Below are 14,536 nucleotides of genomic sequence, written 5' to 3'. Positions count from 1 at the left end.
TATCCGTAGAGCAAGGTCTGACCTGTAGATGATGAAGGTGACTCTGGGTGCACATGGAGCAGTGAATACAAGCCCAAATATTCAGAGGACAAACCCCATGAACATGAGAAGGGAAGCCTTGAAAAATCGGAATTAAAAAATGCAAATGACATCTTTAAAATCTATACCAACCCAACAGAGCCCAGAGATGTCATTAAGAAAACAGAATACCCAGCTCTCAGCAGCCTAGGAGCAAACTGGAAAAGCAAAATGGGCCCGCTCTGAGGCAGAAATTAAACCACTTAGGGATGTTCTTACTACTCTGTGAACATGAGTCAGTACAAGTGAAAATGGTGCACAGATGGGCCAGCACAGAAGCAACAGAAGTGCCGTGATATTTACAAGGGGCGGGGGGGGGGAAACAATCTTCCAAGTGTAAATATACCAGAGAAATCGTCCGCTCGCAGCACAAACCAGGGCTTTGATGCAGCAAACCCTCCCACCAGGGACAGCTACCAGGAGCTGGTAGACACATACCTGGAAGACAGTACGCTAACAGTGCTGATCTTTTCCAAAGAGTCACAACACGCAGAAACACGCCAGATGACATGGATCACTTTACAGTCTGTATGCAACCAGCAGCAAGGGGCCAAGCACTGTCCCAGGCCACAGAGAGATGCTAAGAAGGGAAGAACCATGGCAAGTGTTGACTCTAACATCTGGCAACACCAGCTTGGGCTCCATGTGTGCACAGCTTGGGCACTTCAGCTCAAGGCAGACCACAGCCGCCCATAGAATCATAGAACAGTTTGGGCTGGAAGAGACCTTCAAGGGTCATCTAGTCCAACCCCCCTGCAATGAGCAGGGACATCTTGAACTAGATCAAGCTGAACACCAGCAACATAATAGCTTAAAAACACTTGGATCCATTCTACTGTTGTTCTGCATAGAGCCAAGCAGGTGGCATTTTGGGGTCCCCCAGCCTGTCCTGGAGCAGTGATAACACATGAGGTCTCTTTCCCCAACCTCTCCCAGGTCACCCCATCAGTGCAAGCTGCTCAGTTCCCAGCATGGCCACAGGGCTGAGCTTTCTAGGCAAATCACATTGCTCCCCACCCGTCCTTCCCTCACCTGTAAACCAGCAGTAACAATATTTACACTTCTGCAGTTGGCTCAAGATGGGGAAATGAGAACTTAATTATCATCAGTGAGGAACAGCTCATGGCTTGACTGCCGCACGAAAGGCGATGGAGACCAAAGAGCAGGCTGAGCTCCCAGAGTTGCAGGAGATAGCACAAACCTCACCCCAGCAGTAAAAAGGTCTAAGAGCTTTGAATGGGAAAGAAACAGCTTTGCATCACTCATGAACTTGCTTACAATGAATTATCACAACATTTCATAATGGGTTTCTGAGTGGGTCAACCAAACTCCTTCCTATTGAGCTGCTCTGACGGCTGATTGCAGCAGCACACACACTTGGGTTCTACAGGAAAACCATTTTTAAACAATAAAACCAACTTTCAGAACCTCTCACCTCCCCCAGACCCCCCTAACAACTTCGCTGGGTTCACACCACACTGTCTCACTCTCAAAGACTTTTTTTCCCTGGTGTTGTGTAAAGACCTGAACACAGCAGGAGAAATTAATTAACTGAGCAGACAGCAATTCTGCCATCAAATGAACAAAATGAAAGAGTAACAGAGACTTACACTTTTAGTCACCCCTAAGTGCTTCACATGACAACAGCAGGGAAAACACAGTCCAGACTGTTGTTTTAATGTTGATAATATTCCAAAATCCACAGTGCTTACTAATTTCTCAGTGGAAATAAAACCTTTGACATCAGTGGGAATTCTGTCTAGGCATGGAAGTTGGTTGTTACATTACAGTCTAGCAATAAAAGTCTATTTTGATGGTAAGATCGTTAGCACAAAGGTATTTTCTCTCTATGCCTGCCCCGAGCACCTGGACTGACAAGCAGAGGACACAGCTTCAGTTGAATTGCATTGGATTTGAATACACCCCTGCACAAACAAGCTTTCTGCCTGTGCTAGCTGAGAGTCTGTTCTGCTCTTCACTATGGGCAGGGTTTATACTCTGTAATCACCTGCCAGCAGCTGAGGTCTGCCCAATGTGTCAGCCTGCTCTGCTGGAGAGCATTTGCTCTTTGCATCTCAGCAGGCTTGTTACTGCTGCTTAGAGCCCACTCGAACACAGACCAGAACTGGACAAAGCAAGGCTGTTAGATCCCCCCCAAACCAGGAAGATGCTAAAGAATGTAGGAGGTGAGGGGGGAGGGAAAGCGATATGATAGTAAGAGGGAAAGGAGAAGAGTTAAAATTAAGACAGGAAAAAAAATCAAAGCTGTGGAGCATAAAAAACAATCACTTCAGGCGTACGTCAAAATAGTGTCAGATCTTTTTCTGTTCATTAAGTCAGCAGTTAAACACCCACCAGCTCCACTTTTTGCTAGCCCTGAAGTTTTGCCATATCTGGAGATCCACTTTCTGGCATCAGCAGTAGAAACAACTGGGTTTGCAGGCAAATAACCTCATCTAAGGGCAGTTGGATGAATCCTTCCACATTGACTCGTTTCATCATAGGGTCCACCGGTAGGGGTCAGGTCCCATACTCTGTATGGTGACCAGCCCAAGAGCCAGGACCAGAGTACAATAAAACTCTGGTTTGGATAAAAGGTCAGAATTCTAGATTTTTCCTGTATTTAAGTCATACGTAATAGCACTTAATATACATCCTCAGGGGTTGATAAAAGAAAATTACCCCCATAATATTAAGTTAAAAACATCAAATTCCTATCAATGCAGCTCATGTAGTAGAGATTACCAGCCTGCAGGGACCCTGAGTGCTCCCAAAAAGGGAACAACTGTGCACTGGTCTGAGAAGAACTTGTCCATCTCTGACACTTGGGGTTTTAAACTCTCACATTTACAGCAGAGTCATAGAGAAAGTACCAGAGGCATGAGCAGAGCTTTTGAACCTGTAACAAAATTTAATATAAAATCATTGCAAAATTTCATGGCATGGTTAAAACAAAAAAAAAAAAACAACTAAACCCAGAACAATAACAAACAAACAAAAAACCAAAAACAAAACTCCCCCAAAACCCCAAACAAAACCACACACAAACACACAAAAGAACCCAGCAACCCACACGCAATAACTTAAGACCAATCCCAAATCTTTTTTATTTTATAAGCATTAGTTACCTGTCCTGTACATAACTTCTGCTGTGCTGATGGAACTTTCCCACTGCAGGTATAACGCTGAGTAAACAAGAAAACCTTTATTTACAAAAGAAGGACAACACTGTACAATGCAGAGTACATATTAGATCGAGACCACGGTAATTTCCTAGGACTGTATTTAGATGAAAGAGTCTGGGATTTTTAGTGGTTTTGGCTACAAAACTCTTCCCAAGGGACATGTACAATTTAGCTGTGCTATAAGTCTCCTTCAGGCTCAGGAGCCAAGAAGAGAGTCATCTTTCTCCTCCAAGGGCCAACATTCAGGATTTGGAAGCAAAACCACTTTCCTCCCAAACAGTATCAGCCCTGAGTTGTACCAGCTCTTTCTCAGTGCCCACCCCACCATCATACTAACCTAGGCACATCGATCAGGCCTGTCCAATGTGAGGGGAAAAAAACCCAAGCAGACACCTTGCTTGCCTGGTACTACCTTTCCGCACTTGAATTCCCACACTTCCCAGTCTAATAAAGCTGCTTTATGCACTGTTTTATCACTGCAGATAATACTGCACACACTCAGCAACAGGAACAGAGATTCTGGTGAAAGCAAGTTTGTTTATTTGAGGGTTTGGTGGGGTTTTGCCCTTAAAAAAAAAACCAATTCTTCCCCATACAAAACTAAGAACATTCCTCGCCAGTCCTCAGTCAGCCAAAAAACACACGAGGTCTTTCTAAAAACTAAGTTCTGTGCAACAAAGATATTAACTGCTGGGAAAGGCAGGAAAGCTCTTTTACAAATGTTCATTGATGCACTGAACTTCACCTTACACTCTAAAGCTGCCTTTTGGATTCTGCAGACTTCTGGAGTAAGGCAGAGAGGAAGAAAGGAAAACCTTGGCCAGAGCAGTTACGCTGCTTTTGAGACATGTTTTCTTTGGGTTCAGGCCTCAGATTCTCAGCCAGCAATTTCTGTCCCTGGTGGAAAATAAAATAATAGTAATAAAAAGAATACGAAAACACCGGGTTTTGCTGCTTTTCAGGAATTTAGAGAGCAAACATCAGTTTCTAATGCATTTGAGAGAAATGTGGATTGACCCCAATGTCCCAGTATCCTTCCATTTGAGATCATAGTTATTATGAGTAAATAAACTCCTCAGCATCTCTGCCCATGAGTGCTGCCATGCCCAGCCCTGGAATAGCACGGTACTGGTGACATGGTGCTGGGAAGTGGGAAAAGAGGCACCCTGCAAGACACATCCCTGTGCACATTCAAGTTGTGCTTCCATGGAAGTGGAGAGATTGGTCCACCCATTACCGAAGTCCCCATCGCCGACACTTGAGCACATCCACATGACAGCATTAATGACTCTCGAAGAGCTTTTACATAGGCACCATGGCTTGTGCCAGGTACTCTGGTTTCAGACAGGTGCAAGTAAGCCTTGTTTTAAGCAATTGGCTATCGTCCCAGAGTAGACGAGGCCGGAATTAATTTTCTCAGTTTAATTTATTATTCAACATTTTCATTCTAAAACTGCACATTGATGCTTGGGGACCAGCAGGTGCATTTAATCGGTACATAAACCATACCCAAGCAGTCCTGTTTCTTCTCATTGCTGAGCTGTCTAGCAGGAGCACACCATTCCTCATACCCAATCCGCTGCTTAGCTTTCTTTCCTCCTTCCCTTTTAAATGGCACAGACAGCTGATGAAGAGCCAGGATCTCACCTTGACCCAGACTCGAAGCTCCATCAGACTTTCTCAGCAGGAACAGCCAGGCTTGAAATGAGAGGTAATGTTTGGCAGGTGCTCCCAGGGGACTGGCCAAAAATAAATGCACTCTCCAGTTAATTTCCATTCAAGTGCTACAAACATTTCTCCTTTAAGAGTGCAACTGAAGCATTTGATTTATACAAGGCAAAGAGGTTCTGTGCCTGTTTGCAGTAGCAGTGGCAGACCCAGCACACAACAGGGAACATTCAGACCCATTTTAAGCACCTACGTAATGTACCCATGCTCTCCATACAGGCAAGGGATCTTTTAGGGCGTAACTGAGAGCACTGTAATTAGGATCCTGCCCCTCACTTTTGATTACAGCAGGAGTCTAGACATCTAACGTAGGCAGAGAAATTACATACTTAAAATCAGCTTGTATAAACATCCCCCAATGTATCGGTTTTTTGAGGAACCAGACTGGAGGCTCTCTGAGAAAATGGTTATGACAAGCAGTACTCGGCACTTGGCAGGCAGTGAGAAGCAGAGTAAGTCTGTTTACAGGGAGCTCTACTCAGCCGTGACTTCCACAGGGCAAACCACTGCAGCCAGCCACAGAACACCACGAGTTGAAGGGAACCGAGCCCCTGCCCCTTCCCGCAGCTCAGCTGCTGGCACTGCAGGAGGAAAATCCGTTGGATGTCAGCTCTGGCGCAGGACCAGAGCCAACAGCCCGGCAGCCTGACAGCCCATTGCCCAGGGAAAGCTGCTCCTTCCTTCTCCCGGGTGATGGAAGAGACTGGGAATACCCCTGATACTTAACCACAGGGCCGCTGGGGTTGCACAGGATAAGGGCTGTTTGTAGTGTTGCCATCTCATACTACTGCTTGACTTGCCTTTTTTAAGGAACTACTTGGATCACAACTTTAATCAGGACTTTAGAAAACAAGGCATTTAGAAGATCTGATCAGGCACATTCCAGCTTTGTAAGGGAATTTAAAAGACTCCAAATTAGCAAATTTTTTACTTAAAAAAGGATTACTGTATTTGGAAACAAGGCCATAAAACAACAATACCTCAGGCAGGAGATGGACACAGGTGAAAATGTAATTCAGCCTTTGAAACTGCTCATTTTAAATGGTCTATAGTATTTTCATTTTCCATCACAGATAACTGTGTGGCAAGGCTATGCATTTCTACATGACAGCTCATTCAGCTTTTAAAACAGGAGCACTCCACTAGCAGCTAAATTGATGCTTTTTATGTGTCCATCACTTATCAAGGGTAATAGATTAGCGCCTTTGAGGGGCTCTGAGATCTAACGGATTACATGTTTTAATCCTGCTAAATGATTCGAATATTCAGGAAGAAAAAGATTCTAAACCAGATTTTTGTGTGACCCAGCATTACCTTTCCTGATCAGCATTTCCCCTTCCCTTTAAGCATATTTTTGCTTTGATAGACAAAAGCATGCTAAGTCCAGGGAGGAGATTTTCAAAGGCAGCAAGAAGAATTGAGCATTGATACCTCTTAAAACGTAATGGGAAGTAAGTATATTTTCCCACTGAAAGCTCCTCCAATGGCCATTTATTCCGCTATTTAAGGATTACAGTTGAATCTAGCTCAAGAGAAGAAAATGAAAAGGCCTTAGCCCCCTTGATGTTGGAGGAAAGCGATCCAACAAGAAGACGGCACTACAGCCCTGGACAACATAATGCATGCGAAGCTCCAGCCTCAGCACAGACACATCCTCTGCAGAGCAACTGGAAGTGTTTAAGTCTGGGCTGCCTGCCTTAAACACACCCGGAACCAAGAATAGCCTGGGCTCCCGGGCACAGGTCAGGAGATGCTGAGTCACTCGCTGGCGGGTCCCCAGGCTTTCCAGCTGCCTTGGGCTTGGCTTCCCTTAAAGACACAACTTGTGCCGCTGCACACAGCCCCGCGCTGGCTGGGCACCACCGGTCACAGATGGCAGCCTTGGTTATTGGGGAGTTCAGTCAGACGAATTCCCAGTTTGAACCGCCCTGTTTCCCTCCAGTTTCAAAGCACAGCACTGCTGCTGCCCGCCCTCCTGTCACTTAAATGGTACATTCATACTTCTCTTTGTAATTATGAATCAACTCACAGGCACTGGTGTGCACCCCAGGCTCGAACAGCACTGCAAACAATATACTGTCACGGGTTGCATCAGCTGCTGCGATGCTCTCTCATGCCTTCAGGCTTGCTAACTCTAATATAATAGCCTTTTACCCACGTCCTCCCTCAACAATTACCAGAGGCTTGGAAAGCCACTGAAATGCAAATAGCTGATAGAAGAGGTTATCGGGGAACCAGAGTGGGAAGGTACAAGCGTTGTCCTGCTACTTGCCTTTAGTTTGATTCAAACTGGACTGTAATCCCGAATTTCTTTGTATAAACAGGAATAAAGGAAATATTGTGAATGCACAGATGGTTTTGTGCAGGGGCTGACCTGCACCTTCTCTAGCTCAGCTCCTCTGTAACCTGGGACCCCTGTTACTCCTGCTGCAGTAGAGTTGCACAGTACATAAGCATCATGCACTGTGATGACACGATATGAGCATGCCGAACTATGGTAACTTCCTGAAGCTCGCTCTGGTGTGCGTTTTGGAGACCTTCCCCCTGGAACGTTAGTGGAAAGCAAGGCACTGGGAGCATGGAGCCTGCAATCTTCCACATGGGCAGAGATAAAAATCAGGCTGCCCCTGCTAGCACACCACATCCCTTAACCCGAGCACTTCTGAAGATGACTAACTCCTCCATGTCCTGTTTGCTCACCATCTTTTCAGGTGATGTTACCACCAAGGACAAAAAGCACCTTCCAGACATGAGACCCTGACACTCAGCTTGAGCAGCCAGGGACAGCAGTATCTCCCAACTGCTGTGAGGTCGGGTGGAACTAGGACAACCCAGACACTTCTTCAGGCTTTCAGTCCTCACTAGCGCTTTAGGGCCTAAATATAGGCTGCATCCTCACCCCCTTTTCTGTAGTGAAACCACCTATAAATATCAATAAATAAAGATAATTCCTGTATCATTAACAATTCCCTCCCCCCATTTAAAAACAGATGTAGAGAAGAGGTTCCAGCACCTGGTGCACCTGAACTAGAAGGGGCAGTTTGTTTGCTTTGGCGAGATCTAATCTGCAGATCTAATTGCAGTTTACGGCTACTTAAGGGCAATTATTAAGACGATGGAGCCAAGTTCTTCTTGGCAGTAGTAGGTGTCACAACAGGAGGTGACAGCTAAATAAGCGGTCAGGGTCAGCGGGAGAGTCAGACAGGCCCCAGGAGAACCTCATTCACCAGGTGGTGGGGCACCGCTGCCGCAGGTCGCACAGGGAGGTGGGGGAACCTCCATCCCTGGAGGTTTTCAGTTTCACACCGAGTAAAGCCACAGCTGACCTGACCTGTTGTCCGTGGGTCCCGCTCCGAGGGGGCGTTTGGGCTAGAGACCTCCAGAGGTCGCTTCCAGCTAACATTTCTATGTCTCCGTAACCTCCGCGTTAAAAACTTTGCATGAAATCACAGCAGCTCCCTCCCCTGCACAGCCGCTTCCCGGGAGCGGGACAGAGCCCCCCGCCCTCACCATCGGCCCATCCCGCACCATTACTGTGCCCCGCCGGCTCCCGCGGCTCCGGGGGTGCTGTCGCCGGGCCCTCCCGCTGCTGCAGCCCACCCCCTCGGGCAGCAGCCCCGCAGGAGTTCGCTGCGCATCCTCAGCGCCAACTCTCCCCACGTCGATGAGCAAATGCGGGGCCGGGCTCAGCCGAGCCCAGCGCAGCCGCCGCACACGCCCAGCGAGAGGATGTGCGCCAGGGCCGTGGGAACGCCTTTGTGCCGCGACGGGTAGAGGCGGGCAGGCCGCGGGCCGGGCCGCGCAGCAACCTCCGGTGCCAAAACTCGGGAAACCCTCGCGGGCCGCAGCTCCTCCCGTCACTCCTCCACGTCCGCAGGCTCCCCACCTCTTTTCTCTGTGGCCGGGTCCCGAGCGCAGCCCGGCGGGCGGGGGGCGGCACCGAGCGCCCGCCCCGCCCCATCGGAGGCAGGCGGCCAAGCCCGCGGCAGAGTCGCAGCCCCGCCGCGACATGGCCGGCCGCCGCCTCCTGGGGCTCCTCCTCGCCTTCGCCGCGCTGCTGGGCGCAGGTAGGTGCCGACTGCTCCGCGGGGCGGCAGCGGGAGGGAGCGGCCCAGGGTTGGAGGCTGGGGGGTGGTGTCCCCCGGGGCGAGGCTTACGCGTGATCGCGGCGGCGGGTCCGGCCCAGGCACGGCGGATGTGCCCCCGAGGGAACCCCGCGGAGGCTGCCGTCAGCACCCCCATCCACGCGCTGGGTACACTCCGGTGTATGCAGCCTCCAGGAGGTGAGGCCTGGGTAGGGGGGAGATGCACCCTCGAGGAGGGTCCCCCAGGAGAACGCACCGCCCGCGGATCGCCCCCGGGCCGCACCCTGCGCAGCGCCCCGACACCGCAGCACATGGCCGGACGCCAGCCTGTGCGCCAGGGCCCGGCCTTCGCCGTCCCCGGTCACTCCCCTCTACCGCCAGCGCCCTTTCCTTTGCCCCCCCTCTCCGCGGCGGGAGATGCTCCTGCACAGGTATCCGGCAGATAGGATGGCTCTAAAACCTGGCATTAGATAACAATACTGCTGATTAAAGCATCTCAGAACGCAATGTGTGCCTCTGCGTGAGGAAGTGTCACGGTGATATTCAAACAAAACGTACGATGCTGCAGGTAGAAAGCTCAGGAGCAGTCAGTGTCTCAGATAATCCGAAACTGAGGGAGGCACAGAACCATCTCAGAAGGATGATTTGGGTTTTGCCCTCTGCTTACTGAGCTGTTGGATTAGATTCTCTGCATGACCCAAATTTCTTGGGTTGCAGGTTGTATTCTCTTTTTTAGTCCCAGTGCTATTTCTGCAGATTAAACTAGTCTAACCCAGAAATCACTCCCAGCTGAGCAGTAACTGGGAAGATAAGGAAAAAAATAAAACAAGAATTTATTTTGGGGGGGTTCAGGTGAGGGCTAAAATCAGTGCAAAGCTTACCACAACTGTTTCCTTAAAATATTAATATTAATAAGTATTTTTTAAAAAGCTGAATAGAAAAGAAAAATGCTTCTTAAAGGTTGTACAGAAAAAATTGACAGCAGTTATGTCTTGGGAAAGTTTTTCTAAAACTCTGCTATTAGCTAGGAGGTACCCATCAAACCCAGACTGATTAGAACATATCAGCGTCAAACGAAGAGTGAAGTAGGCCATGAGCCGCTTTTGCTGTTGGAAAAGAATGGGTTTTCTGTGGGTCAACCTGAAATTAGCCTCTGTGCATTAGGTATTTAGCTACTCATGCACATGGAAGGGTGACAGCATGGTGCAGAGTTGCTTATGCTTACCAGCTTAGCTGCTATGTTTTTAATTGGCGGGTATCAGTTGGACAGGTTGAGCTAAGAGACTGTGCAGAAAGTCTTGATTTTAGGTTAAAATGTACAAAAGACCAGGTTGGACAAGGCCTTGGGTGATATGATTTAGCGTAAGGTGTCCCTGCCCATGGCAGGAGGGTTGGAACTAGATGATCTTAAGGTCCTTTCCAACCCTAACGATTCTATGATTCAAAAAAAAACAAACCCCAAACTGATTAGTCAGCAAAAAACCTGATTCATTTGTGTTCCATGTTGTTTGCAACATGGGCAAAGAAAAATGCTTTTCTGTTTCATTTTGGAGCACTGGACTGCTGGGTCTGGCGCTTGAATGTCCTTGGCTGTGTTTGTATCAAAATGAGTTTCACTGAAACATTCATGAAGTGTTTTTGCCAGCACAAGGCTTCACAGGTAATTGAACAACGTTATGTTCAGTTCCTGTCTGAGCTGCTCTAAATTGCCTCTCCATGGAAATAACTACATAAAGGTAGGTGGCTCTGCACTTACAAATTCTTCTGCTGACACTGGACATGCAGAGATGAGGTACTGCTGCCCAGCTTCAGCCTTTCCACATGGCCTCTGGTTCCTCCCCTGGTGTTTCTGTGTTTCACATGTGGTGGGTGTCTACTCATCCCTCTGTCTCTCTCCCAAACATTTTGGAGCAACTTTGCAGTGCGCATCTGAGCACTGAACAGGCCTTCCAGGTACTAGGGCAGCCTCCCTGCTGTCATCCCATGCCCAGGAAGATAGCAAGTGATGGAAGGGAGGTGGGTTCTTGAGGCAGGGCTTTCTACCAGCTCCTCATTGCCTCTATTTGCTGGCTTTTTTTCCTGGCTTCTTTGGTAACAGTCATTCCAGCACTGTCAGCAGTTGCAGGCAGCCCAGTCTCTCATAAGCTTGGAGGCTTACAAATGACCAAGAACCAAGGCTACCAAATTTGATATCAGACTCATTACTTTGATTGATTCCTGCAGCTAAGGTCTGGATACACCATTGACACAGGAACAGTGTGCATCTTGGTTGTGGCTGTCCAATAAAGCAGGAACACCCACCCCACTTTATAACTGAAAAAGCACAGGAGGTTTTGAGTTTCCCTTTGGTCAAATCCCCCTGTATTTCACTTCGTACACTGCGTGCTTCAGTGCCTGGTGGGCTATCGGACATAGCCATGCCACATCCGTCTGCGCTTCTGAGCTGCTGTGATCCCTCTGCCTCAGCACCTCTATGGTTGTAGATGCAGTGCTGGAAATAGGGATTGCTCAAGATGCTTTCTAGTGCCACTGAACTCTGGCATATTCCCACAGTACAGTGACAGGGAGAAGCCTTTTGAGTATTTTGATGCAGTGGAAGACACTCAATTCCCTGCCTTTTTGCTGCAGTCAGAGGCGAGTGTTCCCTATGCTAGCATGTTGCATGATGTTGAATTCCCAGGTTGGTGGCTTTTCAGAAAGTAGTTATGTTTAAGTCATCCCGGGCTAGCCACATGTTTGTGCAAAATAAGGGAAACAGTCCAACAAGGAACTTCCCACAGTCGTTTTTTCCCCTCTCCTGTCCTCACCCTCGTGGTAAGCTAGTACAGAAATGCAGTGATGTGCTTTCATGGAAGATGGCAGGTCAGTGTTCTTGCAGGGACCGCAAGGTTACCTCTTACAGGCCAGGCAGAAGGAGCACATCCAGGTTTTATGCTTTACGTTGCGTTATAAAAGTTTGAAGAAAAGCTTCATGATTACAAACTGGCAATGAGCATAGTTGGGCACATCTTCCAAAGCTGCAATATTTCCAGTGATGGGCAGCTCTCCATGTTGTCATCCTGTGTCTTAATAGACAGCGTCTCACAGATCACCTCTTCTCTTCAGTGTGACTATGATATCCCACCAGCAATTACAATAATTACTTAAATGTGAAGGTACTATTTGACAGTATAATTAGCTATTTATAACTGTTACACAGATGGCTCCAGTCACTGCAGGCGGCTCCTCTGCACAGTCTCCACACAACAGTGCCCAACCAGCAGCACAGGGAAAACAGAAAGGAGCCAGCTCTTTTCCAGATGTTTTCCGGGTGTCCGGGCTCTGTGTTGCAAAGGGCAGTGGTGGATGCAGGTAGCGGAAGAAGGGGTGCTGGTGCCAGGTAACCCACCAATCCTGTGCCCATCGCTTGCCTGGGTCACTTGCCATGGTTGTGCCAGGAGAGTTGCAGGGAGGAATTCGGAGTGGAAGGCAAACCATTGGTTTGGCATTGCTGTTGAGGCTGAAGGAGATAGCAGCACTGTGTTAGGCATTTACCTGCATTACAAATCTTTGTTATAATACATTATTATGTTATTAAATTTATAATTACTAGGTATCAGAAGCAAGTCAAAGTAATACATTTAGAGAATAATTTTACTTTTATAGAGTCTTTAGTGCCTATGAAAAAGCAGGAAAAATTTAATTGGTTTTCTTACAAATTATCTCTGATCTCTGAACAAATATGCATTAATTAAATGTGCCATGCCCAGATATTTCTGTACATAGCTTTGGAAATAATTAATTTCCATACTTCTGTTTGTATTTTGTAACTTTTTCTTCTACCAGTATAGTAATATCTGTGCTAGAAAATGACCATCTGACTCTTGGGCTTGTTCCCCCTCTACAGAAATTTTTCCCTTACATCTGTTGCAACCATTTCAGCCCTTAAAGCACATAAAACAAAAGATTCTATTGATCTCCAGTGTTGACTAGAATAAACTTTTAGGACTGCTCAGTTTAAAAACAAATTGGTTTCTCCTTGGAAAAATATCTCCTGGAGGTTTAGGGCATTGACTTTACAATTAACTAAAGGAGAAGTTGAGGTTTTAGTAGGCAGGGCTTCTGAAGCCACTCTAAAAATAAAATGTATGTTTATTAAACTGCTGAACACTGATGGCAGAGAGAAAAACCTTTGCAATAATTCCTTTGTATTCCAGTTGATAGAACTCTCAATTGGTAGAAGAACTTGAATAGAAGAAAACGGGAGAAGATGAATGTGGCATATCAAAACACAGAACAGGAAGGGACTGTTTTTGAAAAGAGAACTTCAAAGTTAGGGATCCAGATGCTGTAGTCACAAGCTGCGATTTGGGATGTGAGCACGAGAATGCATTTCCCGAGTGAACGATGCTTTTGAGAAGGAAACAGAGCACTAACATGAGCCTGTTTGCCTCCACAAAGCGAGGCAAATGCCTTCTGTATGCTTGCAGGGACTTCAGTGGAGCCACACAGGGTCAGGTTTTGATCTTCTGAAACCTACTGTTATGATGTGAATAAAGTTAATGCTAATACATATTTACAAAACTGTCTTCTAGTCACTCCAAGATCCTTTTTCCTTGCTTTCAAACCTTGTCTAAGAAACACAGAAAATTATTGAGGCAGGAGTACTGGGGCTACAGGGAGAAAGCTGATGCTGAGCGCAAGTACCTCTTCCCTGAGATACCAAAGAACATGAGCAGCATCTCGTGGGAAGGAGTGGGCCAGGTCTGCTGTTGGGATTCAGTGCTGGCAGTGCATATTTGTAGAAAAGCCAAAGAAAGCAAACCCAGAGGCATTGACAAGATTTTGGAGGTGGCAGCTCAGACAGGGAGGAGGGACGCCATGAACAGCATCATTCTGCTGTTGGAAGGCTCCACAGGCTGAGATATGGTTGTTTCTAGCAAACTGAGTGCTGGGAAAAGGGAATTGCTCAGCATTTTGCGTGCCCTTTGAGATGCTTTCTTTGCCCACACACAAAGAAATCTGGAATAGAAAGAATTCATGAAAGTTGGAAGAATCACACTGAAGGACATAATCTTGGGATGTTCAGGGGTAACTGCAGTGCTGGCTCTAGAAGGGTGGGAGGCAAGAGCAGAAGAGGTTTCCAGCCTCCGGCAAAGGAGGCGATTGTGCTGCAAAAGGTACATTGGATTTGTAATAAGATTTTGAACAGCACATTAACACGTGATGTTAAAGCAACATCTGCTGCCAAATACGAGCTTTTAGGGGTAGGAGCTTAAGGAAAAGTCTCAAAGTCAGATTCTTATATGACCTATATGGGATGAAAGCAAGCAGCTAGCTGGAGCACACATCTCTCTGATGACCAGCCACCTCCATTCAGGTGTCCCTGCTAGTGCAGGACTTGGGTCATCTTTCCAGACAGTATCACAATATGCTAGAGATTGGAAGGGACCTCAAAAGATCATCTAGTCCAATCCCCCT

At 47.2% G+C, this 14,536-nt stretch overlaps 1 protein-coding gene and 1 long non-coding RNA gene across 3 annotated transcripts in view; one reads left to right on the top strand and one right to left on the bottom strand.

Annotated features, from left to right (window-relative positions):
• Nucleotides 1–2,685: 2,685 nt before the first annotated feature.
• On the bottom strand, nucleotides 2,686–7,297 carry LOC130607786 (uncharacterized). 2 transcript variants are annotated; one of them, XR_008974356.1, is made up of 2 exons: nucleotides 4,009–7,297; nucleotides 2,686–2,977 (listed from the first exon to the last, which is right to left on the bottom strand). It is a non-coding gene; the product is annotated as an uncharacterized LOC130607786 (long non-coding RNA). The 2 variants fall into 2 exon arrangements; XR_008974355.1 differs by having other exon boundaries at nucleotides 4,014–7,297.
• Nucleotides 7,298–8,896: 1,599 nt separating this feature from the next.
• The window catches only part of CD99L2 (CD99 molecule like 2), a 29,771-nt gene continuing 24,131 nt past the window's right edge, over nucleotides 8,897–14,536 (top strand). The window contains exon 1 of the mRNA XM_057425215.1: nucleotides 8,897–9,058. Within this exon, the coding sequence (XP_057281198.1) occupies nucleotides 9,001–9,058 (58 nt within the window). The 5' untranslated portion in view covers nucleotides 8,897–9,000. The remainder of the gene's footprint in view (nucleotides 9,059–14,536) is intronic.

The sequence above is a fragment of the Pezoporus wallicus genome, unplaced genomic scaffold (genome assembly GCF_028554395.1).
Source record: "Pezoporus wallicus isolate ANWC-B61680 ecotype Strahan unplaced genomic scaffold, APGP_CSIRO_Pwel_v1 scaffold_6445, whole genome shotgun sequence".
Classification (NCBI taxonomy): Eukaryota; Metazoa; Chordata; class Aves; order Psittaciformes; family Psittacidae; genus Pezoporus; species Pezoporus wallicus.
Note: the sequence above shows the minus strand (reverse complement) of the source record. Positions and strands in the feature narration are given on the sequence as shown.